The following is a 24,879-nucleotide window of genomic DNA, read 5'->3' as shown; positions in this document are numbered from 1 at the left end:
ACCGGAAGCACTTTCCAACCAAAAACCCGGAAGCGCTGTTGAAACAAGATGGCGGCGCCCAAGCTTTGCAGCCCAGTAAAAAATGATCCACGGACCGGTACCGGTCCGGGGACCGGTGGTTAGGGACCCTTGTTCTGGAGGACTCCCAATAAAGCTTCACAGCAAATTAGTTTTGGGAAGAGATTGAGATACAAGAACTTGATCTCGGTGGTGCATTCAACTGAAGCCCATCAACTGTGTCAAGAAGTTTGATGATTCTGTTTGATAGTTGGATTGGATTTGCCTGGGACTAAGAAATAGGGAAGGAATGCCACAGGGACCAGGATCCTGTCCCCCTGTGGGGCACAAGATGGGTTTTAATAATGAGACTGAGGAACATTTAACTCTTTGAGAAAATAAACACGGTAAAACTTTTTATAGGAGGTTGATCGATTAACAACAGATATGACCTCCATCCCCCCAGTGGTGGGATTCAAAAAATTTAACTACCAGTTCTGTGGGCATGGCTGGTGGGCCTGGAAGGGGAAGGATACTGCAAAATCTTCATTCCCTCCTCACTCCAGGGGGAAGGTTACTGCAAAATCCCATTCCCTCCCCACCCCACTAACCTGCTTTCCAGCTCCGTTCTCCTGTGCAGGGCAACCAAAGAAGAACCAGCCGATCAGCTGGGACTAGGAAGGCAGAGAAGAGATGGGGGCGGGGCCAGTCAGAGGTGGGATTTGACAGTTCTCCAAACTACTCTAAATTTCCATTACTGGTTCTCCAGAACTGGTCAGAACTTGCTGAATCCCTCTGCCACCCCCATCCTGCTCCTGCCCTCCCCCATCTTTTAAATGGGTTGCTGTATTTGGCTGTGTGTAGTATTTTATTTATGCTTTTATCCTTGTACAGTTTTTATTTGTGATTGTGAACTGTCCAGAGTTACCCTAAGATAGGCAGCCTATACATTTTATAAATTTTGTAAGTAAATAAATATTGAAAATTATCGGTGGAAGCCAGGATAGTGGCTTTAAACCAAGGGTCCTCAAACCTGGCAGCTTCAAGACTTGTAGACTTCAACTCCCAGAATTCCTGAGCTAACACGACTGGAGGAGGAATTCTGGGAGTTGAAGTCCACAAGTCTTCAAGCTGTCAAATTTGAAGACTCCTGCTTTAAACTAATGAAAATGTAATGATTATTTTAAGGATTTTGCAACTTCTAACAATTTGGTCTTCCAAGCTCACAACAGTAGTCATATTCTGAACTTAAGCATGTTTTACAGCTCAATAGGCTATTACAAAAAAGTTGTCATAGTATGTTGGAATGTCCTCTGGGGGTAAGGAGAGGAGACCCTACGTGGGAACGATCAGAGAAGAGACAGCACAGCCTGCAGCTGCATAATGGGCAGAGAAAGAGACACAGAAAGGAAGCTCCTTATCTTCTCAGGCTCCAAAAGAGACATTGGACATTTGTCCTACAGTTAGTCCTCAACTTACGAACACAATTGAGCCCAACATTTATGTTGCTAAGTGAAAAAATTTCATCCCATTTTACGACCTTTCTTGCCCCATTTGTTAAGTGAATTGCTGCAATTGTTCAATTGGTAACACGTTTGTTAAGTGAATCTGACTTCCCCATCGCCTTTGCTCGCCAGGTTGAAAAAGGCAACCAGGTGGGATATTGCAACTGATCATAAAGATGAACCAGTTGCCAAGCATCGGAATTTTGATCAAGTGACTATGGGGACGGTCAGTGGTGATATACTACCGGTTTGGCCCAGTTCTGCCAAACCGGTAGCGGCGATGAGCAGCAGAGACCGAACCGGTTCTCTCCACCGCTCTGCCCAGGCTCCCGTACTCACCGTTATCTTCTGTGTTTGAAGTGCAGCTGCTTTGCGTGGCACAGAAGAGTGCTGCATGGCAGCTGCTGAAATGGCCGGGAGAGTGCAGGCTTGCAGGAGGTGAGTTGGAAGGCTTCTGTGCCTGTGCAAAATGCATGTTTGGCGCACGGACTCACGCAAAGTGTGTGCACGCACGCAAAGCACGCCCACCGAACCGGTGATAAAAGTTTTTGAATCCCACCACTGATGTAAGTATGAAAAACAGTCATAAGTCACTTTTTTCAGCGTTGTTGTAACTTCAAACGATCAATAAACAAACAGCTGTAAGCCGAGGACTTGTATATAGACTTGCAAATTTCTGTTAGTGTAGTGTATCCTTACAATAAAATAAATAAAATAGAATTAGCTGATCCAGCCATGTTTCCTGTCTATTCTACCTTGCAAAAAGAAAAACTAGATGGGTGCAACTAGAGATGTTGAGCAACATGGCTATGTTAAGTCATTCCTTGGAACTAGGCCTGGCAATAGCCGATAAAATTGTTGAATGGTTTGAGTTTAACCCCTAGTTTAAAGAGCAGACAAGCTTGTGTTGTTGTTTGTTTAGTTCCCAGGAAAGGGTGACCAGTTTACACAAACACAGCTCTAATTTCTTTGTTGGAAAACACACAGGGGAGGCAAAAGAGATAAATAATACAACATCCCTGGAAGTCTGCTTCCCTGCTTTCGAACATATCGTCCCTTGGCCTTGTTTACAGGAGTCCCACCAGGGAGACAACTGCACATCCCTCCTTCCATGTGACAGTGTGTCAGTCTCTCGGAAACACGACCCTCTTCTCAAATTACTCTGCCAGCCAAACACATGTGACTCTCAGATAAATTATAAATAGATAGGAGGCAAGCAAACGACAGAAAACCCAGTGACTTAGTTTGAAAGTCAACCCAGCAAGGCTCAGTTCTAAAACTTGAGCTTGTCTCTCCGAAGAGAACCCTAAGCTGAGCGATTCCAGAATCGAAGGATATAAGTGCTGAACTGGACAATGGATTATCAGTCGAGCATCTTCCAGGACAATAATCCTATGGAGAATCTGGAAAAACAGCTGATCTGCCCTATTTGCCTAGAGATGTTCTCCAAGCCGGTGGTGATCCTACCTTGCCAGCATAACCTCTGTAGGAAATGTGCTAATGATGTTTTTCAGGTCAGTATGCCTCCATTCAGCCAATTTTGTGCATGTTTACTCAGTAGCTATACAGGAAGACTTTGAGATTCAGTTGACTATCTGTGGATGGAAAAGGAACAGAACAGAACAGAATAGAATTCATACAATGAATCTTGCAATTGAAATACAAATATAACAAGTAGACTATGTGCTTGCTTAGCTCTCAGTCATCTAGGGCAGGAGTCTCCAACCTTGGCAACTTTAAGACTTGTGGACTTCAACTTCCAGAGTTCCTCAGCCAGCTTTGCTGGGTTAGGGTTAGGGTTGAAGTCCATAAGTCTTAAAGTTGCCAAGGTTGGAGAACCCTGATCTAGGGCAGCTTCAAGGTTAGAAAAAACTCTCCCTATTTAGGAATCTTTTGTTTTAAATTGGACATGGACCAGATTTTAAAATAGAGAATCCAGGGAAATGCATTTCAGTCATCTGAGAAAAGATAAAATGGCAGACAGTGAATGTGTAACAATCTCTGCTACGTTTGAAAGATTCATTAGCCATTGCTGTGCAACTATTAATAAGAAAATAGCAAGGATATAAATATAGCGAAGTTGCATTTGTGGTTATGTTAAATGCAATGACATTGTCCTAGCTGTGAAATATTTTCTCACTGGTGCTTTTTTAAGGCTCTGGAGCCTTAGAGACTGCATGCATTATCCACTAAAATTCAGTTCTATCTCCACTTTCAAGTCTTGAAGACCAACTTGGAATCATTCCTCAGATAATGTTCACATCTTCAAAAGGCTTTGGCTAAGTAGTAGCTGATAAGAGCTCAGCTCTGGCCCTCTGGGAGCCTGTTCTACTTCTGACATTGGCTTCCTGATTTGTTGATTGTTATTGTCAGAGCTCCAAGGCAACACAAAATGGAAGGGCAAGAGACAAAGCCAAGAAGCTGAGGAGAATCTGAATATAGTTTCCCAAAGATCTCATTGGCTTGAAGGCAAAGAGGGAGAGGAGAGAGATAACCGCCTGGTGAAACAATGGGTTGTTTTTAAGTGTTCTCTCATCCTGGAGATTCTCAGATGTGTTGGTACAGTCAACAGGAGCTGCATTCACAACACATCTGTAGGGCACTTGACTGCAGAAAGTGCCTTTATTATTGCCTTCTCACTCAATGACTTCTTACATATTTATCATTTCCATTTTATATTAAAAAGGGTGTATCAAGACATGGGATAAATGCATGTTTTTTTTTTTTTTTAAAATGTGGAATGAATATCTTTAAGAGGAAGAATTATTTTTTATTTAATGATTCTTCTTCTTGTGCCATATCCGTCATTGGATGTTGGCAATCATGTCGACAATCCTAATGATGGTTTACTTACTGAATACATTTTTGCCAGTATTTACAAGTTAAGGGCCTCCAGGTGTGTTGCGACTTCAGTCCCAGAATCTTAAATCATCATGAAGCGTGCTGATTGGAAATTCTTGGAAACGATTTCCCATTACATTTAAGGAGGCTTATGCTGGTGCCAATGAGGTTGATTTATAACATGGGTTCAAAGGAATCTGATAACTGCCAATCTCAACGTAAAAATGGACCAGGTCATATAATTCCCTCTTTGAGTGTCAAGTTTGGTCTAGTAGTTAAGGTACCAGATTAGAGACTAGGTGTCAGTGAGTTCTAGTTCCTCCTTAGGCATGAAAGCCAGCTGGGTCACCTTGGGCCAGTCACTCTCTCTCAACCTATGTTGTAAGGCTCAGATGACAAGTGTGTTGATCAATTCCTGACACAGCCAATGGATCTGCTCGACCCTTGGTTGATCTGAAAAAACTCTGATATACATCAGCTTTAGAAACTGATACAATATTTCTCTGTATTATAATTATATCCTCAAAACCACGAGCAAACCCTTGACAATACCAATGTGAATTCTATGTTCAATTGCATTCAACAACAAGCAATCCCTTGCTACAGAAGGTTGCCTAGCATTACTGAATCTGCATAAGATTAGGTGGACAATGGACCCAGGTGAAACATCTTCTTTCAGCCAGTTGATTTCCACTGGTTCCAATGTCCTGTCCCTCCAATTATTTCTTCATATAACATAAGAAACCCACTGCCATAGAACATAGTAAAAGCATCTAGGGGAAAATGGATTGATCCTATAATTAGTATATCCAGGTCCAGGACTATGAGTTCTGCAACGAGGAAGGATATATTCTAGAGCCTAGACAGTCATACATCCCTTCATCTATTTTATTTTCCATTTTTCTGGATTAATATCCTGTTTCCCAATAAACCAGTCAATATCCCATGCTCACCAAGCATGCCTACTAAACATTGTTTTGCGATAGATCCTCTTCAAAATATAGTAGTTTTTTTCATATTTTCTTTTACAAGAATATACTAGTACATGAATTTTGGCTAGCTTCAAGAAAGGGTTGGACCAGTTGATGAAAATCATGGGGCTCAGCAGTTATTAGTCTTCCTATGGTAGAAGTGGGACTGCTTCTGAAGGCCATCAACTGGAAGACTTCCTTGTGCAGTTGGTTGGGTTGTCCTCGGAGAACCGACTGCTGGACTAAATGGGCCATTGCTTATGTTCTTATGAACAGTTTGCCTTATTTTGGCAATTCATATTATTCTTCATGTAATCCATAAAGACAATGGACATGATTCTTCCATGTCTAACATCTAATTAAAGTTCTAGGAAAGATGTACAAGAAAATCAATAATTCAGGATAACCACATTTTCTTGGGTGACTTCATGAGCATTCATTGATGAACTTGAGTCCTTCAAGAACTGAGGTGGACCAGCAAACCTTATTCTTACGTTTTAGTTAAAGAAATAAGAAATAAAGTCTATCTAGCTACAAACACTAATAAGTTTTTTTGAATACTTATTTAGTTATGCATTTTTTTAAAATTCAGGTGCATAATGTTTCACATAAAAATTGGTGCAAAAAGTAATGAAACCAGATTAGATTAAATAATTTAGCAAATTGAAATTGAATTATCCCGGCCAATGTCCAGCTCTGAGAAATAGTATCACTGCAATTTGGGCCCAAAATAGATTCCAATTGAAGCAGTTACCTCATTAGTTGGCAGTGGCACTGTGTTCCAGTGACACTGTCTGTTTTATGAGCAAAGCATGATGGGAGATGATTCGTTTTATCAAAAGGAATATTTTTAAAGGGGAGAGGAGGAAGGGAAGAAATCAGATTATTTTGAATTTTTGAAGCTTTTCACACCTGGCTCCTTCCTGATGTGCTGAGTTTGAAATGAATAGGATTGATAGGAGCTGAAGTACTTTCTGGATGGTGCAAGATTTGGGGGGAAAATGTGTAGCTTGTTTAATCTGGGGGAAATCCCTGACGTCTGGATTAACATGGTTGATGGCATTTCTAGGCTGCAAATCCATACTGGCAAACAAGCCGAGGAACCACCATATCAGGAGGAAGGTTCCGTTGTCCCTCTTGCCGACATGAAGTCATCCTGGACCGCCACGGAGTCTATGGTCTCCAGAGGAATTTGCTGGTAGAGAATATCATTGATATCTATAAACAGGAATATTCAAGGTTGGTATGAATTCCACTTTGTTACAGCTTGGAAAAGGAATTATCCCTTAAAAGCCATCATGTCTTAATATCTTCCAATAATGTCTTAACAATCATTTCCAGACAGAGAGCATCAACAGAAGCAGAGGTCTCCAAACTTGGCAACTTTAAGACTTTGAAGTCTACAAGTCTTAAAGTTGCCAAGTTTGGGGACCCCTGAACTAGAGAAAGGTGGATGAATGACAAAGCACCATCAAGTTATTGTGACTTTTTACCAACCACGTATATTCTTCAGTTTTATATAGTGGTCCTTGATTTACAATCATTCAACAGCACTGAAAAAAAAATGACTTACACACTAATGACTGAGGGGGGAGGGGGGAAACTGGATTCACTTAATGACCATGTGATTCACTTAACAATTGCAATGGTTTACTTAGCAACCAGGGCAAAAATAGCAATAGCCTTTAAACTTATATACTGCTTCACAGTGCTTTACAGCCCTCTCTAAGTAGTTTACAGAGTCAGCATATTGCCCCCAACAATTTGGGTCCTCATTTTACCGACTTCGGAAGGATGGAAGGCTGAGTCAACCTTGAGCCTGGTGAGATTTGAACTGCCAAATTGTAGGCAGCTGGCTGCAGAAGTAGCTTGCACTACTGCACTCTAACCACTGCGCCAGAGAGGCTCCAAATGTTGTAAAATTGGGTTTGACTCTCTTAAACAATAGCAATTCTGGTCCCAATTGTGGCCATAAGTCAAGAACTACCTGTAATTGAGTCCATCCACCTTGAATGGGAGAAGGAGTGGCAGAATCTGAGGGTGGGATGAAAAGAAGGATCTGCCTAGAATCCTTATGTAGTCACAAGCAAAATAAGTCCAACCCTCCTTGAATGCCCGTGACCCTTATCTAACTGTAAGCAGATGCTGTTGAGAAGATTCATATGCATAGAATATATAGCAATCAATTAGTTTAATTGAACCTTCACCTGTGGACTTGGACTTTCGCAACTGACATCTTGCTGCTAGTGGTCAACTTTCATTCTTTCTTGCATCAAGACAAATTCCTTGTGTGTCCAATCACACTTGGCCAATAAAGAATTCTTTCTTTCTTTCTTTCTTTCTTTCTTCTTTCTTTCTTTCTTTCTTTCTTTCTTTCTTTCTTTCTTTCTTTCTTTCTTTCTTTCTTTCTTTCTTCTTTCTTTCTATCTATCTATCTATCTATCTATCTATCTATCTATCTATCTATCTATCTATCTATTCCTTTCTTCCATCCTTCCGAGCATTAAAGGAAGGCATGAGCTACCATGTCTGGGCCACAACAATCCAGACAACCAAAAGATGGCAGTAAAGGAATGTGAATAACTCCCGACTCCTGTTTGTCATATGGTGGTCCTTGGAATTTCTGCAGCTCAGATTTCGTAGCTGAAGGAAGGTGGGACTCTGTAGAACCAAAAAGCTGACCATCGTAACTGGGATTCATCCTTGGGGCTTGCCTCACTCATGCCAAGATGAAATCTGCAGTAGACTAATTGGATGAACAAGAAATTGACAATAGACTGAAAGGGCAAAAAGCAATAGATAGATAAAATAAAACCCATCTTAATGCGGCATCTTAATCCAATTGAAAAATCCAGGCTGAAAGTTCTGACTTTTTTCAGAACAGCAGCTACATGGACTTTGGGTCCGATCTAGGTTATTTTCATTCATTCATTCTTTCCTTCATTCATACATATTCAAACTCACACCCACCGTGTGTAGAACTAGGAATTAGTGCTGCTTTAAGTCACGTTAGCAAACACAATTATCATGGGGTTTGGTTTTTTTTAGAAACCCTATAGAGGAAACTCCAACCGACTGACTAGTCCATGTCCATGAAGGGTCAGGAAGTTTGGGTGGATTACCAAGGGATCCGAATATAGGAGCAGAGGTGCCATAATGCTGATACTTGGGAGAGGGGGGGCTGCTATCATAAATCTTCCTCCAAAGAAAGGAAACCTGTTCTCAGAATAAATGGCTCCACTTAGACAGAAGTGGAGATCTAAACATAACTTCACAGGGAGGTTAATATTAGACAGAAGGCTATCTACACTCTGCTGTGCAAAGGATCAGCAACCAGTCCACACTTTCACCTTGATTTACTAAATCCACTATTAAACTTTTACCGTATGAGTGAAAAAATTAAATGAGAAGAAAGAGCTAGGAAATACTTGCCCTTAGTGAGGAATATTTCTGGCGCCGATTCCTAGAGATTGATGGAACGTGAAGCAAGCAAGTCTAATGACTCTTTAGTCCCTCCCTCTTTAATAGACAATCCATAGAAGTGATTTTCTACTAGAAAACTCACTTCTATGGAGTCCTTGGTGCTCTCTAAGCTTGGCTGTTTGCCTGGAAACATTTCATTACCCAGCTAGGTAACATCATCAGTGCTGATGTTTACTTCAAGCTGCGTGGACCTCAGCTCTCAGAATTTGCAGCCAACTTGCTTTGAGTCTATAGCAATGCTTCTCAACTCTGGCAACTTAAGATGGATGGAATAACTCCCAGAATTCCTCAGCCAGTAAGCAAGGAACTTCTGCAAGCAAACAATCAGGTTCAGAGATCAACTAAGATTATATTCAACCTTATATTATCTTCTATTGAAAATAATTTCTCACATGCATTTTGTCAGATTGCCTCTATTGTTTCAAGGCATCATAATTAGGCATTTGAATAACCCATACAGCCAATCTGATCCTCTGTCTTCATGTTTTACCGACCCATGTGAGGAAGATTATTTATGTGAACTCTTTATTTTACCATATTCTGCCATATTTACATTAACCACGGGCCATGCAATTCCCGCACCACCAAACTTTTACATAATGTAAAGTGAAACATCTAAAGCAAGTTTAAAATATTTTCAAACCTGCAGATCAGTGGCTGTAAATAGTGGGATATAATCATCATGAGATGTCAAATGAAAAAGATACAGTGACTGTTTCAATATCAGAGGTGGTATTCAGCAGGTTCTGACCAGTTCTGGAGAACCGGTAGCGGAAATTTTGAGTAGCAAATCCTACCTCTGACTGGAGATTTTACAGTATCCTTCCCCTGCCACGCCCACCAAGCCACACCCACAGAACTGGTAGTAAAAAACAATTGAATCCCACCACTGCTCAATATTACCTATTTTGGGGCCGAATATGACTTTCAATCTGTTTTCCCACTTCTAGTCAAACATTTATTTATTTGTTAAATTTATATCCTGCCCATCTTGCTATCCAAGGTGACATTAACTAGGGAGACGTTCTTTTCTGGACTTTTCCTTTCCTTCCTGTCTTCCACAGCCGTCCTCTCAAGAAAGGAAACCACCCAATGTGCAAGGAACACGAAGATGAAAAGATCAATATCTATTGCTTGACCTGTGAGGTTCCTACCTGCTCTATGTGCAAAGTCTTTGGAGCCCACAAAGATTGTGAAGTGGCACCTCTTCAAAGCGTCTTTCAGGGACAGAAGGTAGGAGCCAAGTTTCACTGTAGGCATAATCATAATATAGCTTAACTCTCCAATGTTCAACCCAATATTCATGGTCATCTGCCAGAGTTGGGGCAGAGAGGCTTGAACATTGCAAGATGGCAGGCAGAGCATCATAATGTAAACACCATCCTTTTGTTGGTCTTGCATGCATGTTCAAAAGACGCATGATGTTTTATCATGACATTTTATCTGCCTACTTTGAAGATTTTGAGGACACCCAAATTTCAGGACTAGAACTCACAGCCTTCTGGTTTCTACCTGGTGCCTTAACCACTGTGACAAATTGGCTCCCCGTTTTCTATTCAAATGATATCTATGACATCTATGGAGATTCTCAGTCATTCCAGGTCATAGTTGTCCCAAAGGTGCTTTTTCAAGAGGCAACTGGACTTTCTGATTTTTCTCTGAAGACGTTTCACTTCTCATCCAAGAAGCTTCTTCCATTCTGACTGAACGGTGGGGAAATTTTATTCTCATGAATGAGGCTTCCAAGAATGCAATTCCCCTTCTTCCCTGAATGCAAAGTCGGTCCCCACCAATCCCTTTTCCCACCATCCAGTCAGAGCCGAAGAAGCTTCTTGAATGAGAAGCAAAACGTGTTCCAAGAAAAACTGGAAAGTCCTGTTGCCTCTTAAAAAAGCATCCTTGGGATATTTAAATGATAGCAATTGTTTTTAAGTAAATAACTGTGTTACTCAATGTATGCATAGCCTTTTCATGGTGTAATCTTTTTGATTATGCACAAACAAAAAAGACCTTCCTGACCTAATTCTGAACAGTCTCAAAACTTCCTGGAATACCGCTTAGCAGCCTGTATGGGAGTGAATATCCTCCTTCTTCATGCCTGCAACTTGACCGTATGCCCAGAGACCAAAAAAAAAAAAAAAAAAGGATTGCATTCCTTCATCTTAGAGGGGTTCATATCCAGTGGTATGCAGAGGAATTCTTGGGCCAGAAGGTGCATCTCCCATTTGGGCTAAGAGGTGAATTAGAGACCTCTGGACACGTCACAGTCTGTCTTTCAGGAATAGCATCTGACCCTAATGCAGTTGATATGGATACATAGACGACTGCAGTTGACCAGCAATCATCAGCAGGATATATTTGGAGCTACAAGAGTTGAGAGATGGCAGCTTTCTCCCAGAAAGCAGTTGCATGACAAGCTGTGGTCTTTCTCTGAACTTCTGATGGGCTCCATACAGTAGTGTTGTGGTTAGCCAGCAGCCGGTTCAGATTGCAGCGGAATCAGACAGTGAGGATGCGAAGAGTCAGGGAGTCTGGAGACGACTTGGACGAAGGTCCTTCATCCGATGCAGAGATGGGGCCAGGACCATCTGGGAGTGGGCTGCTGCCTTCGGAGTCTGGCAGCAGTGAGGCAGAGGACCCAGGGGAGCCTATTCCCAGTGCGCGTATGCGCAGAGCTGCTAGAAGGCGAGAGCAGCTGAAACAAAAGGGACAACTCGGAAGTAAGGCTGGGAGGTGATTGCCCCTCCCATAAGGTATAAAGGTCTGGCCAAGATGATGAAAACTTTGCAGGAAGCAAAGTCGTTCGATCAGTTCAGAGTCATTCTTGAAGCTCTTTGTACTTCGGTTGGGTTTTTTTTGTACTTCGGTTGGTTTCTTTTCTAGTTCATTTGATACTTCTGTTTTTGGCAGCACTTCACAGAGAACTGAAAGGTGTGTACTTTTCTCGGGGGACTGTTTAAGATTAATTCCAGCTGGGAATGAAAACAATTCCCAGCGTGGCTGGGAAATCTTCTTTTTAAAATAAGTGTGTGCGTAATTACGGTTTAGGAAGCCTGGGTCAGAACAAGTAGTTAATCCATCACTTTTCCCAGAGAATAAACCGATCCATCACTACTCCATTTTCTGCAGACTCAACTATGGTTACAGCGATCTAGAACAGGGTGTCCAACCTTGGCAACTTTAAGCCTGGAGGACTTCAACTCCCAGAATTCCCCAGCCAGCTTTGCTGGCTGGGAATTCTGGGAGTTGAAGTCCTCCAGGCTTAAAGTTGCCAAGGTTGGACACCCTGATCTAGAATTCTTGGTGCCTTCACACAGGGGCACTGCAGAGGTTTAGGAAAACAAGAAAAGCAGATATGGAGTCTCTGTCATCCTGCAATTTAATTCTAAAAAAATTCTGTCTCCCATTTCTCTTGTCCCAGTGATTTGGGAGAACATTTGAAAGTGGGTCCGTGCGTGGAACTTTCAAGCTGTCATTCAGCCTTTGTGATAAAAGCGCATGCCTCTCACCCCAAAAGAGCAAAAGGAAAAACAGATTTAGCACTTCAGTGTACCACTTTGTGAAACCAATCTAGATCAAAATATGCACAGTAGGTTGGCAGTGAGACAACTGGTTCAAACAATATTTTAGAGTCTCTGGCAGAGGCAGTGTTCAGCCAGTTGGTGCAAAAGGATTGTTGGCTTTGGCATCCAAATGTGTATGGATGTCAGCATCATAAAAACACATTTTTTGCCATGGACTAAAAAAATAGTATGCCAATATTTGCAGGAGAAAGATTTATAATTTGCCTCTGGGCTTAATCGGTTAACTGAGTTCAGGTCTCCATTAAACTTTCCTCAATCTTTTAAAGCCACCCCAAAATGTTTAAAGATTAAAAGGAAAAAAAAAGTCCCTGTAATCTATATATATATAAAAGCGAAATACCACTCACGCATCATCACAAAATCTCCAGAACCATAAAGCCTATAAACTTGAAATTTGGTACATATGTTCCTCTTGGCTTCTAGATGCTGACTAAGAAAGGATTTTTCAAAATGACCATCAGAGCGTTAGTATTTCGTGTATTATTATTAATACGCTCTGATGCTAAGGAGTTCTACTCCCCCTCCCCACCTGAAAAGAAATCTATTCCAAATAAATGCAAAACACAAGCAGAGGAGAGGAGTTTCAGTTTCAGTTTTAGTTTCACAGCAGCAAGCAGCTTTAGTACAGAACAGTTGAGCTAAGTCATGCCCAGGCTCCTTGCTGTCTCCTTGCTCACTCAGCAAATACTGTTTCAGTTTCCAAACAGCCCTCAACTCTCTCACACACTGACAGGACGCTAGCCAGATGAATACTGATGGATGCTGGTAGGCAGAGGCATAATTTCCCCCTCTTATTTTCCTCCCAAAAAACTAAGCCCGACTACATAGTTTTGTAGCGAAACACGGGTATCGAGCTAGTCTAATATAATTAAAGAAGAGAGCAAAGACGAGAACAACCAGTCTTGACAATAATTATATTGCAGTCTTGAGTCGTAGCATTTCTCCGTGATATTTCTTTTCCATTTCTCTTCCTCCCAATTGATCAAGAAGAACCTCAGCACACCCACTGATTCAGAAAAGGAGGCGTAGAGAGTAAAATCTATTTTTTATTACTTTCTCTTGCAGACTGAGCTAACCAACTGCATCTCCATGTTGGTAGCAGGGAATGACAGGGTGCAGACAATCATCAGCCAGCTGGAGGACTTGTGCAAAACGACAGAGGTGAGGAATACGACAAATGGCTGAGCCTTTAGAAATCTGAGCAGCGGAAGAGAAATCCAACCCACAGGGATGGTGGCTCAAGACAGGTGCTGCCCGAGAAGAGATGGAAAGGGAACCCAGTGGCTTTCTTCTCCCTGCTTCCAAATCAGGGCAGGGGTTTATTTAGACCAGACGTCTCCAAACTTGGCAACTTTAAGACTTGTGGACTTCAACTCCCAGAAGTTTGGGGATCCCTCAGTTAGACGAAAGAGCTGAGAGTCTGCCTAGTAACTTAAAATCCCAATGCAAACTCAGTGCTTGCGTAATTTGCTTAGCCCGACGATTGTATTCATATTCAGATTTCTAATTTTCTGATTTCTAATTCTAGTTAAGAAATCAGGAATCAGAAAATTAATCCAGTGGGGATTTCTCATTCTAATTACAATTCTAAATCTTATTCTAACTAGAAATGAGGCTAATTTGCACAGCACACTAAATGGCGGAAAGTTAAAATAGACAAAGCTTAAAATATTGCAGATGCATCAGTGGTGGGATTCAAATTTTTTTACTACTGGTTCTGTGGGCGTGGCTTGGTGGGCGTAGTGTGGCTTGGTGGGCATGGCTTGGTGGGGAGAATAGATGGGGGCGGGGCCAGTCAGATGTGATATTTGCCAGTTCTCCGAACTGTTCAAAATTTCCGCTACTGGTTCTCCAGAACTGATCAGAACCTGCTGAATACCACCTCTGAGATGCATCTACCTGTCCTTTAACTCAGCAGCCCCCAACCTTTCTGGCTCCATGGACCGGCAGCCCTGGGGGGTGGGGAAGGCGTGGAGGGTGGGGAGAGGGGATGGTTTCACTCATGTGCAAAAGAAGCTTTGTGCTCTTGCCCACTGCTTGCGTGGCCCAGTTCCCAACAGGCCACAGACCAGTACCGGGCCACAGACTGGGTCAGAGGTGATATTCAGCAGGTTCTGACCAGTTCAGGAGAACCGGTAGCGGACATTTTGAGTAGTTCAGAGAACTGGCAAATCCCACCTCTGACTGGCCCTGCCCCCATCTATTCTCCGCCTCCCAAGTCCCAGCTGATTGGCTGGGTCTTCTTTGGTTGCCCTGCACAGGAGAATGGAGCTGGAAAGCAGGTTAGTGGGGTGGGGAGGAAATGGGGATTTTGCAGTAACCTTCCCCTACCATGCCCACCAAGCTATGCCCATCTAGCCACACCACGCCCACCAAGCCACGCCCACAGAACCAGTAGTAAAAATTTTTGAATCCCACCACTCTGCCGGGTGTTGGGGACCCCTGCTTTAACTTATTTGATTAAGTGTTTGGTGCGAGCTCTTTTGCCCGATGCACCAAACACGTGTTGTACGACGAGGAAACTGGGGACAGAGCACTGACTGCAAGCCAGAAGATCTTTGTCTGGTCTTTCCTGTGCCATGAACTTACAGAGATTCTCTATAGGGTATAAACCTAATACAGGTAGTCCTCAACTTGCAACAGTTCATTTAGTGACCATTCAAAGTTACAACAGCACTGAAGAAAATGACTGTCAACGTTCCAGAAGTCCAGAAAATAATGGATTTGCTGGTGCTAATATGGCTTCCAAAGCTGACCGTGACTTATGACCAGTTTTCACACTTGCGACGGTTGTAGCATCCTCATGGTCAGGGGATCAAAGTTCAGGTGCTTGGCAACTGACTCATACGGTATTTACGATGACTGCAGTGTCCCGGGGTCATGGCAACCTTCTGACAAAGAAGGTCAATGGGGAAGCCAGAGTCACTGAACCACAGTTTGACAGTGATTCATGTAACAGCTGTGGCAAGAAAGGCAATAAAATGGGGCAGACTCACTTAATAATTGTTTCACTTAGCGACAGAAACTTTGGGCTCAATTGTGGTTGTAAGTCGAAGGACTACCTGTAATTCTGAGTTGGGAAATGCGGTGTTTGCAATCTACACACGAGAGGCAGATTGGTGCATAGGTAGTCCTCCACTTACAACCACAATTGGGAACAGACTTTCTGTTATAAGAGGTGGTATGTCCCACCTGATTTTGCCATGCCGTTAAAGCAAATCACTGCAGTAAAGTGACTCAGGCAGTCGTTAAGCAAATGTGGCTTCAACCATTGATTTTGTTTGGTGGAAGCTGGTTGCAAATGGCCATCACCTTCCTGCAACTAAATTCTGATCATGTGACTGTGGGGAAGGCACAACACTCGTAAGTGTGAGTGTAAGTCTTTTTTTTTCAGTGCCATTGTAACTTTGCATGATGCCTAAATGAATGTAAGTTAGATATTGGCCTAGAACGGGGTGTCAAACTCAAGACTCGCAGGCCCGTGAGGTGCTTAATTCTGGCCTGCAGGACGGCCGTGGAAATGGTGAAGGACTGTGTTAAGTATGGTTGGTGGGTCCCATGAATAGACGAGGCTTGAGTAGTGAACAACAGCTCTTTATTAAACAGATAGATTCTGAGACAAAAACCCAGCGTGTGGCAGCTCTTCTTATAGAGCTGGCCGTGGCTAGGCAGCCAATGACAACTCTTTGAGTTTGCCGTGCTTGGTTTCAGCCAATCGCGGCAAACCCTGTATGAGCCAATCAGGAACGTTCAAGCCATCCAATCACGATCCAGCTTTTCTGGACCAATAGGAATGCAGGGTTTCAAGCCTGCTAATATGGAACAGACTGGTCCATGGTGCCTCTGCCAGCAAAAATGGAGAGGGCTTCAGCAGGTCATCCATGCTGAAAATGGGGCCTGGGGACTGCATGCACCCTGGTCTTTGTTTTCGCTGGCAGAGAGCTAGGAAAACAAACTAAAAGCAAAACAAAAGGAGAAATGTTTCCCCTTTTGCATTTGAGCATCCCAAAAGGGACAGGAAAGGAGAAAGAGAAAGAGGAAAGACAAAGAAAAAGAAGGAAAGATGGAAAGAGAGCAAGGAAGGAAAAAGAAGGAAAGAGGGGAGGAAGGGTTTGGTGCTCTCCCTGGTCTCACCTTCCCCTGCTGGAGACAATGGATCCCCCCCAGCCCCACCCGGGCCACCACAGGTGCCCCCGACACCAGTGATGTTGAGTTGGCCACGCCCACCCTGGCCACGCCCACCTGGCCCCTCGAGGTCAAACACAACCCTGATGTGGCCCTCAATGAAATTGAGTTTGACACCCTTGGCCTAGAAGCTTGGAGATTGTGTGATGGTCCCACTTTTAAGACACAAAGCCACTTTGGTGACTTTGGCTTTGGTCCTATGAGGAAGAAGGAAAAGGGTAGACCAAATCTTGCCAAGAAAACTGCATGAATTTGTGTAAGCCAGAGGTCTCCAAACTTGACAGCTTTAAGACTTGTGGACTTCAACTCCCAGAATTCCTCCTCCAGTCATGTTAGCTCAGGGATTCTGGGAGTTGAAGTCCACAAGTCTTAAACATGTCAAGTTTGAAGACCCTTGGTGTAAGCAATTGCCACAAGTCAGGGCTGACTTTTAGGCACCCAGATACAAAATGAAAACATTGGTGGTAAGGGTGCCAAAGTGGGAAGAAAACAATCTATGAAGATTGATATGCTCTCCTCTGCAAATGTCTTCTCCCAGATATATTTGCCAACTAGAACCAGCTGGGAAATCAAGATATGCCATGTTCTCCTTAACCAATCAAGCACTGGCACCTGTCTGAATGAGTTCCAGAGGGTGGCTTCTTGTGTGAGATTTGTTCAGAAGGAACCAACTCAACTTGTCCTTCTATTCTCCTCTCTGTGACAGGAGAACAGTCGGTTGGCGAAGCAGTCCTTGTGTGAGAAGTTTGAAGCTCTCATTGCTGTCCTTGAGGAGAAGAGGACGGACCTTCTGCAGCGCATCTCCAAGGAGCAGGAGGAGAAGGCTGGGTTCATGCAGAACCTCATCCAACAGTATAAAGATCAACTGGAGAAGTCCAGCAAGCTGATTGAGAGTGCCATTCAGTCTATGGAGGAAGAAGGAGGAGCCGCTTTTCTTATGGTGAGGAAAAATGTTATACAGTTGAGATCCCTTCATCTACAGCTGTGTAGATTTTCAAATCCCAAATTACCAGACCAAGATAGCCAGAACTGGGGATCTGACTAGGACCATGACGGAGAACCTGTGGCACGCAGAGCCATTTGTGTCGGCACGCGAGCTGCAGGCAAACTTACCTCACTGCTCATGCGTGCGCCTCACAGCTGATTTTCAGCCTGTTTGAGGCCTTTTTCGGCCTCCCAGTGGCTTGAGGAAAGCCTTTGCAGGACGAAAAATAGGCCCATTTTGTCACTTCCTGTATTTCCTGAAATATCGGAAGTGACCAAACGGGCCTATTTTTTGGCCTGCAAAGGCTTTCCTCAAGCCTCTGGGAGGCTGAAAATCAGCTGGGAGGCGCACTGCAGGTAAGGCGGTGGCGGGGTGTGCGTGGATAATGCGCGCATGCGCAGGAGGCATGGGGGGCACAAGCATTGCCTTCTGGGTGCTGGTGTGTGTGCACAATTTTTGGCACAGGAGAAATAAATAAATAAATAAACAAACAAATTGTACAATTACACTTCAATATTTTTTGTGTGTGCCTTCAAGTCAGTCTTGATACTTCAATATTTTATCAGGGCAATCAACCAAGCAATCATTTCTAGGAGACTCAAGATGATTTTACTGATTTTAGCAATTTTAAACTGAATGTTTTTCACTCACTTTTTGACCTTTCTGTTTCTCCTTCCAGACTGCCAAGCAACTTATTAAAACGTAAGTCCTGAAAATGTATTTCTAAACTGCCATTTTTGTAAACAAACAGTAAATCCTAAGTAAATAAGTTCAGAGAGTTTCCAAGCAGGAAGGACACTGTATGGTTGAGAAAACATTGTGACATTTAAATTACGTTAAAGCTGACTAGTAGATGGACTAGTTCGTTAGCTTAATTGTCTAGTCGCAATACTCCTTTTAACGGAAAGTTGGGGGTCAGGGTTCATTCCGTGTCCTGAAAAATATACCGTCAACTAATTGAAACCTATTTTATGTATGATGGAACATTTATCTGTGGGGCTTTGTGGAGAATGAAAATGGAGGGCAGATCCAAAGAAAGTTTAACACAGAGTTACAGATAATCCTCAACTTATAAGAGTTCATTTAGTGACTGTTCAAAGTTATAGCGACACTGAAAAATAGTGACTGATTATCATTTTTCACATGACTGTTGCAGCATCCCATGGTCACATGATCAAAATTCAGGTGATTGGCAACTGACTCATAGATTAGATTAGATTCAACTTTATTGTCATTGCCATGGATACAGGCAACGAAATGCAGTTAGCATCCAACCAAAGTGCAAGACAACAGTAAAATATAAATATATGTATGCAAATATGCAAGGCATCTATGAATATGCCAATGGAAAACACAACAAAATGTATGTACCTGAGCACACAAGGAAAAGTGTGACTGCACATATATGAACGTATACAACTGTACAAGATGTTTATGGACACGTTGAATATAAATACAGATGCACAGAGAATTATACAAAATACATCATATTTATGACGGTTGCATGTGAACAGCTTTTGTGATCTTCTGATCAGCAAAGTGAATGGGGAAGCCAGATTCACTTAACAACCGTCTTACTAACTTAACAGCTGCAATGATTCACTTAACAACTGGGGCTAGAAAAGTCCTAAAATGGGGCAAAACTCACTTAACAAATGTCTCACTTAACAACATATTTTGGGTTCAAATGTGATTGTAAGTTGAGGACTACCTGTATGTATAAAAAGGAGAAAGGGTATTCGATCAGCCTCCCTTCCATTCCATGTCTTTTGGTTATTTTATGTATCTAAAATATTGCCAGCCATCCTTCCAAAATCTTGGAGTTGGTTCCCATAATGGTGGAAAGACCTAGAATAGAATAACAGAATTTGAGGTGACCTTGGAGGTCTTCTAGTCCAGCCCCCTGCTTAGGCAGGAAACCCTATATCTGTGATGGCAAACCTATGGCACGCAGAGCCATTTGTGCAGGAACATGAGCCCCAGGCCAACTTACCTCACTGCACATGCGCACGCCTCCCAGCTGATTTTCGGACCTTTTTCAGCCAGCCAGAGGCTTGAGGGATGCCTCTGCAGGCTTTGCAGGCCGAAAAATAGGCCTGTTTCATCACTTCCCGTATTCCCGGAAATACCGGAAGTGATGAAACAGGTCCATTTTTCGGCCTTCAAAGCCTGCAGAAGCATCCATCAAGCCTCTGGTAGGCCGAAAAAGGCCTCGAACAGCCCGAAAATCAGTTGGGAGGTGCAGTGCAGGGAGGGGGGAGGGGCGCGTGCACGCAATTTTTGGCACAGGAGCCCAAAGGGGTTAGCCATCACTGCCCTATATCATTTCAGACAAATGGTTATCCAATCTCTTCCTAAAAAGGGGTACCACACAATTTGTTTGAATGACAGCCCAAAACCTACAGCGGATTGCCTAATGGCAGGATAAAAGGCAACAACATCCTGTCTCATCTGCTTTCCAGAATCCTGGATGCATCAAAAGGTGGCCAGTTGGAGAAGGTGGAGACAGGCTTTGAAAACATGGACTACTTCACTGTAGATTTGGAAAGTATCACGGAAGCCTTGAGAAGCATTGACTTCGAGGCAGGTATGATCATCCAGACATGCCCATTCAGGATGTAAGAAGTACAGTATAACCTGAAGTGTATATTGCTAATGTCTCTGAATTCAATATGGCTTTTCTAAATCTTCTGATTTATCAAATACATTCCTCTTGATGGAGAAATTGAAGACAGTCAATTGAAGACAGCCCAGGTGGCAAAGGAAGTTCTTAAGCATTATGTTGTTCAGACCAAGGAAAATATAAGGTGTAATAATCAATAAGGAAATTGAGCAGCACGGAGGCCTGGAGGTGAAAACACTCACCTCCCACTTGGAAGGCTGAGAGTTCAATCCTAGGCAGCGACAGATGTTTCTCTATCAGGGTGCAAAGAGAAAATATCTGCTGCAAACTCTGTATAGGTGTCAGGAAGGGCATCCGGCCAGTAAATGCTCAGCTCCACTCAGTTGCCCTAATCCCACGCTGAAGCAAGGGTGGCGCAGTGGTTAGAATGCAGTACTGCAGGCTACTTCTGCTGACTGCCGGCTGCCTGCAATTCAGCAATTCAAATCTCACCAGGCTCACGGGTGACTCAGCCTTCCATCCTTCCAAGGTGGGTAAAATGAGGACCCAGATTGTTTGGGGCAATAGGTTGACTCTGTAAACGGCTTAGAGAGGGCTGTAAAGCACTGTGAAGTGGTATATAAGTCTATTAGCAATAGCACTTAGACTTATATACCGCTTTATAGTGCTTTACAGCCCTCTCAAAGTGGTGGGATTCGATCTGCCAAATTGCAGTAGGAATAGCTTGCAGTACTGCACTCTAACCACTGCGCCACCGAGGCTTCATAATATTGCTATTAATGGGTCATAAAAGGAATGATGATGATGATGATGAAATCACTGCCGCAAATAGCATTATGCACCAGGTTATTAATTTTGCATATCAACACTCAAATAATACCTAGGTGTCAAATATATTTCATCAAAGACTGACATTAGATGATTATGGGGAAGAGTGCCAAATCCAGAAAAATGTTCAGCAAATAGTAAATACTATGAGAACATTCATCACTGTTTCATAGTGGGGGATTTTGGATTCCTTGCTGGTCCCCAGTTTAACTTCCTTCTGTACTTGCCTTAGGGCTGATGTCTGCTGATTCCCATGATGAAAGTGGCACTTTCTAATATTCTAGTGCACAAGCAAACTTTACACACCTTTTGAGTGGCAAGAGGTACAAAGTTAATAGACACCAGCTGAGTTAGAAGGAAAGATTCCCAAGGACTGCATAAGCATCTCAGATACTTCAGAGACAGCTCTATAACATGAGATGTTCTGGAAAGTGGATCTAAATTATTTCCTTCCCCCCTTCTTGTTTTTCCAAAGATGAAGATGATGAAGAACTGAATGAGGAAGATGAAACAGAAGAGGAACAGCCAGTTGGGCAAATAGATGGTAAGAAACAAATGGGAAATAGATCTTCCAGAAAGATACAATCTTTTTTTTTTTTTTTTTGAGATGAGCACCAAATGCACCATTGCACATAGTCCTCAAGTTACAACCGTTCAAACTTGAATCATGTATTTACAACAGGTTGCATTTACAGCATCCTTGCGGGGGTTTCACGCATTTGCAACTTTCCTAGCCAGCTTCTGACGGGCAAAGTCAATGGGGGAAGTGGCATTTGCTTAACGCCAGTCTGATTCACTTAACAACTGCAGTGATTTGCTTAACAACCGTAGCAAGAAAAGTAATAAAATTGGGCCTAACTTAACAGTGACCTTATCAACATGGTAGCAGTCTTCCAATATTTGAGGGGCTGCCACAGAGAGGAAGGGGGTCAAACGATTTTCCAAGGCACCTGTGGGCCAGATAAGGAATAATGGATGGAAACGGATCAAGGAGTGGTTCAACCTGGAAATAAGAAGGAATTTCCTGACAGTGAGAAGAATCAACCCATGGAACTTCTTGCCTTCAGAAGCTGTGGGAGCTTCATCCCTGGAGGCTTCCAAGAAGACGCTGGACTGCCATCTGTCAGGAATGGTGTAGGGCAGAGGTGTCAAACTCGATTTCACTGAGGGCTGCATCGGGGGAGGGGCAGGGAGTGTGGTCAGGGTGGGCGTGGCCAGCTCGATATCACTCGTGCTGGGGGCGCCTGTGGGGGGGCCGAGCACTCTTGTCAGTGAAAACGGGCTCCCGAGCTCCATTTCTGGCTGCAATGGCCTCTTGAAACCCATGCAGCCCTCCCGAGCTCCGTTTTCGCTGGCAGAGGTACCGTGGGCTGATCCTTCGCTGTTTCTAGGATGAGCCAGATCTAAACACCCCACAAGTCGGATCTAGCCCACGGGCCTTGACTTTGACACCCCTGGTGTAGGTTCTCCTGCTTGGGCAGGGGGTTGGACTAGATCAGGGGTCACCCAACCTTTTAGACCTCAGGGACCACCAAACTCATAATTTTAAATCCCATGGACCAGAGACCTTGGGAAAATCCCCAAAAAAAGTCTGCAGGAAAATTCCCTACGCTGTTTTCCTACCGATCGATCTTCTTTATTTGGGATTGCATTATACCATCTCCATCTCCGTTCTCAGGGGGAGAGAGAGAGAGAGAGAGAGAGAGACTGACTTTTGGCTTTGTGCAAGGAAAGCAGCAGAAGCAGCAGAATTCTTCCTTTCTCTCCCCCAAACTCCACCAGAAATGAGTCGGCGCAGCCTCTTGGAGCAGGATGCCTTATAGCAGTGATCCCCAACCTTTCTTATGCCGCGGCCCGGTATCCCCAACCTTTTTATGGCGCGGCCCGGTACCGGCATTAGCTGGCGCCGCCATCTTTTTTGATGAAAAGTGCTTCCGGTGACCTCACTGGAAGCACTTTTCATCAAAAAGATGGCCGGCTCGTGACTTTCCGGTAGAAATGGCTTTCTACCGGAAAAGCTCACCGGAAGCACTTTTTCATCAAAAAGATGGCGGCGCCCAGCAAACCAGCGGCCCGGTAGGACTTGTTCCACGGACCGGTGCCGGTCTGCGGCCCGGTGGTTGGGGACCCCTGCCTTATAGGGTCCCAAAGACTCATTTCTGGTGGTGTTTGGGGGAGAGAAAGAAAGACTTTTGCTGCTTTCCTTGTGTGCAGCCAAAAGCAGAAGAAGAAAGAAGCGGAAAGAAGCAGCCCGGTGGCCAGTCCAGGCACATGGGGTGAGTGGGGCAAGTCCCCCCCTCCACCCTTTTCCCCCTCCACTCACTACCTTGTGTTGTTTGGAATGCAAGCAATGCAAGCCTTGTGTTCCCACGGGCCATTTGGGCGGAGCAGCCTTGTGTTCCCGCGCAGCCTGGATTAATTGCTTTGGAGGGTGGCATTTCTCTGAGGACCACCGAAATTTTCTGGTGGACCACTGGACAACCACTGGCGACCACTGGACTAGATGACCTACAAGGTCCCTTCCAATCCTGTTAATCTGTAATCTAAACATCTGCCTTTCTCAGCAATGGAAATTCTTCTTCCCCACTGTGCTCATAGATCGAGGATTGCCTGCATTTATTTCTTTTTCCATTCAATTGTATCCATTTTCCTGGCAAGTTGTTGTTGTTGTTTTTCCCCCCAGAAGAAGGTTTTGGCTCTTGCCTGCTTCTTCCTAACCCTGAGAAAGTTTGGCCACAGCCAAAATCTGTAATGCTTTTGTCTTCAGACGCTTTCATTCATGCATTTCCCTCCTGTTTTCTTGCAGGTGCACAGTAACCAGGAAAAAAAACCCATGAAATTCCAAGGAGAAAGCAAGCAGAATAACTGGCTCCATAGGATTTGGACAGGGAGAAGGAAGAGGAGGGATGGGGGGGAATGCAAACTGGATGCCCACCAAGTTAACAGGCCAAAGCCCAGCTGATGAAGGATCATTTGGGATGTAGAATTTGTGGCAATGCAGGAAGGCAAAAAAAAGCACAGAGACACTTTATACATGGGTGCAACATGGAACTTTTCATACATGCGATTTTTTTTTTTTGTACATAATTGTTCAGGACACTTGATTTTTTGAGGTGGGGGGGAGATAAAGAAAATATAAGATTGTGTTGTTAGCTCCACATCAGAGCACATCCTTCCACCAACTGAAGGCAGTGGATTCGTGGGAATTAAGTTAAAATGTTTCCATGAGCAGACAGGAGTTGATCAAGCAAAAATCAATTTTGCTCTGCTTTTTAATCTATGAAAAATACTGTCTGCCCCTAGAAGCAAATGTAAATGACGTTTGTTGATTTTTCTTCTTTGTTGTACATAGTTACATAATAAAATAAATTCCCATTTTATCTGGAGGCCAAATGTTTTGTAACAGTAGGCAAACAATCTGTAAAACTTGTTGCCACAAAAAATGGTGATGGCTCTATTATAAGCCGGTCTCTCAAAGAATTACGTGTAAATAGGGGAAGGGAATATAATTAATAGCTATTTCCCCACCTCCACACACACACACACACCCGCGATTGCTGGCTAAAATAGACCCTCCATGTTTCAGTGCAGTATACTTCTGATCACTGTAGAAGAATGTGAGATACTCCAGATGTGGGGTCAAAGGTAGCTGCCAAACATTTTTTCCAACTTCTGGTTTAAAAAAAAACCACCAAAACCTGCCCCCATGCTGAAAGTGGGTGCCTCTTAGAATGCAGTTCTGCACACACTGCTCACTCCATGAGTTCGATTCTCACCGAGTCTCAAGGTTGACTCAGCCTCCCATCCTTCCAAGGTTGGTAAAATGAGGACCCAGATTGTTGGGAGCAATAGGGTGACTTTGTAAACCGCTTAGAGA

General features: G+C 43.5%; 1 protein-coding gene across 1 annotated transcript; it reads left to right on the top strand.

The window, feature by feature from the left end:
• The first annotated feature begins 2,677 nt into the window (after positions 1-2,677).
• TRIM63 (tripartite motif containing 63) lies at positions 2,678-24,382 on the top strand. The gene is made up of 9 exons (XM_026676033.2): positions 2,678-3,016; positions 6,384-6,553; positions 9,862-10,030; positions 13,447-13,542; positions 17,273-17,506; positions 18,231-18,253; positions 20,014-20,138; positions 21,478-21,546; positions 23,809-24,382. The coding sequence occupies exons 1-9, from the start codon at positions 2,858-2,860 to the stop codon at positions 23,817-23,819; spliced, it is 1,056 nt and encodes a 351-aa protein (XP_026531818.1). The 5' UTR covers positions 2,678-2,857; the 3' UTR covers positions 23,820-24,382.
• Positions 24,383-24,879: the final 497 nt, after the last annotated feature.

Source organism: Notechis scutatus, chromosome 8, assembly GCF_049901735.1.
Source record: "Notechis scutatus isolate UNSWTSFEM ecotype Mainland chromosome 8, rNotScu1.2, whole genome shotgun sequence".
Classification (NCBI taxonomy): Eukaryota; Metazoa; Chordata; class Lepidosauria; order Squamata; family Elapidae; genus Notechis; species Notechis scutatus.
The sequence above is the reverse complement of the archived record's forward strand: the minus strand, read 5'-3'. Positions and strand labels throughout refer to the sequence as shown.

Coding starts and splice junctions, on each gene's coding strand:
- TRIM63 (XM_026676033.2), top strand. CDS start 2,858: ATGGATTATCAGTCGAGCATCTTCCAGGACAATAATCCTATGGAGAAT. Junction 10,031..13,446: donor GCGTCTTTCAGGGACAGAAG/GTAGGAGCCAAG, acceptor TTTCTCTTGCAG/ACTGAGCTAACCAACTGCAT. Junction 17,507..18,230: donor GAGGAGCCGCTTTTCTTATG/GTGAGGAAAAAT, acceptor TTCTCCTTCCAG/ACTGCCAAGCAACTTATTAA.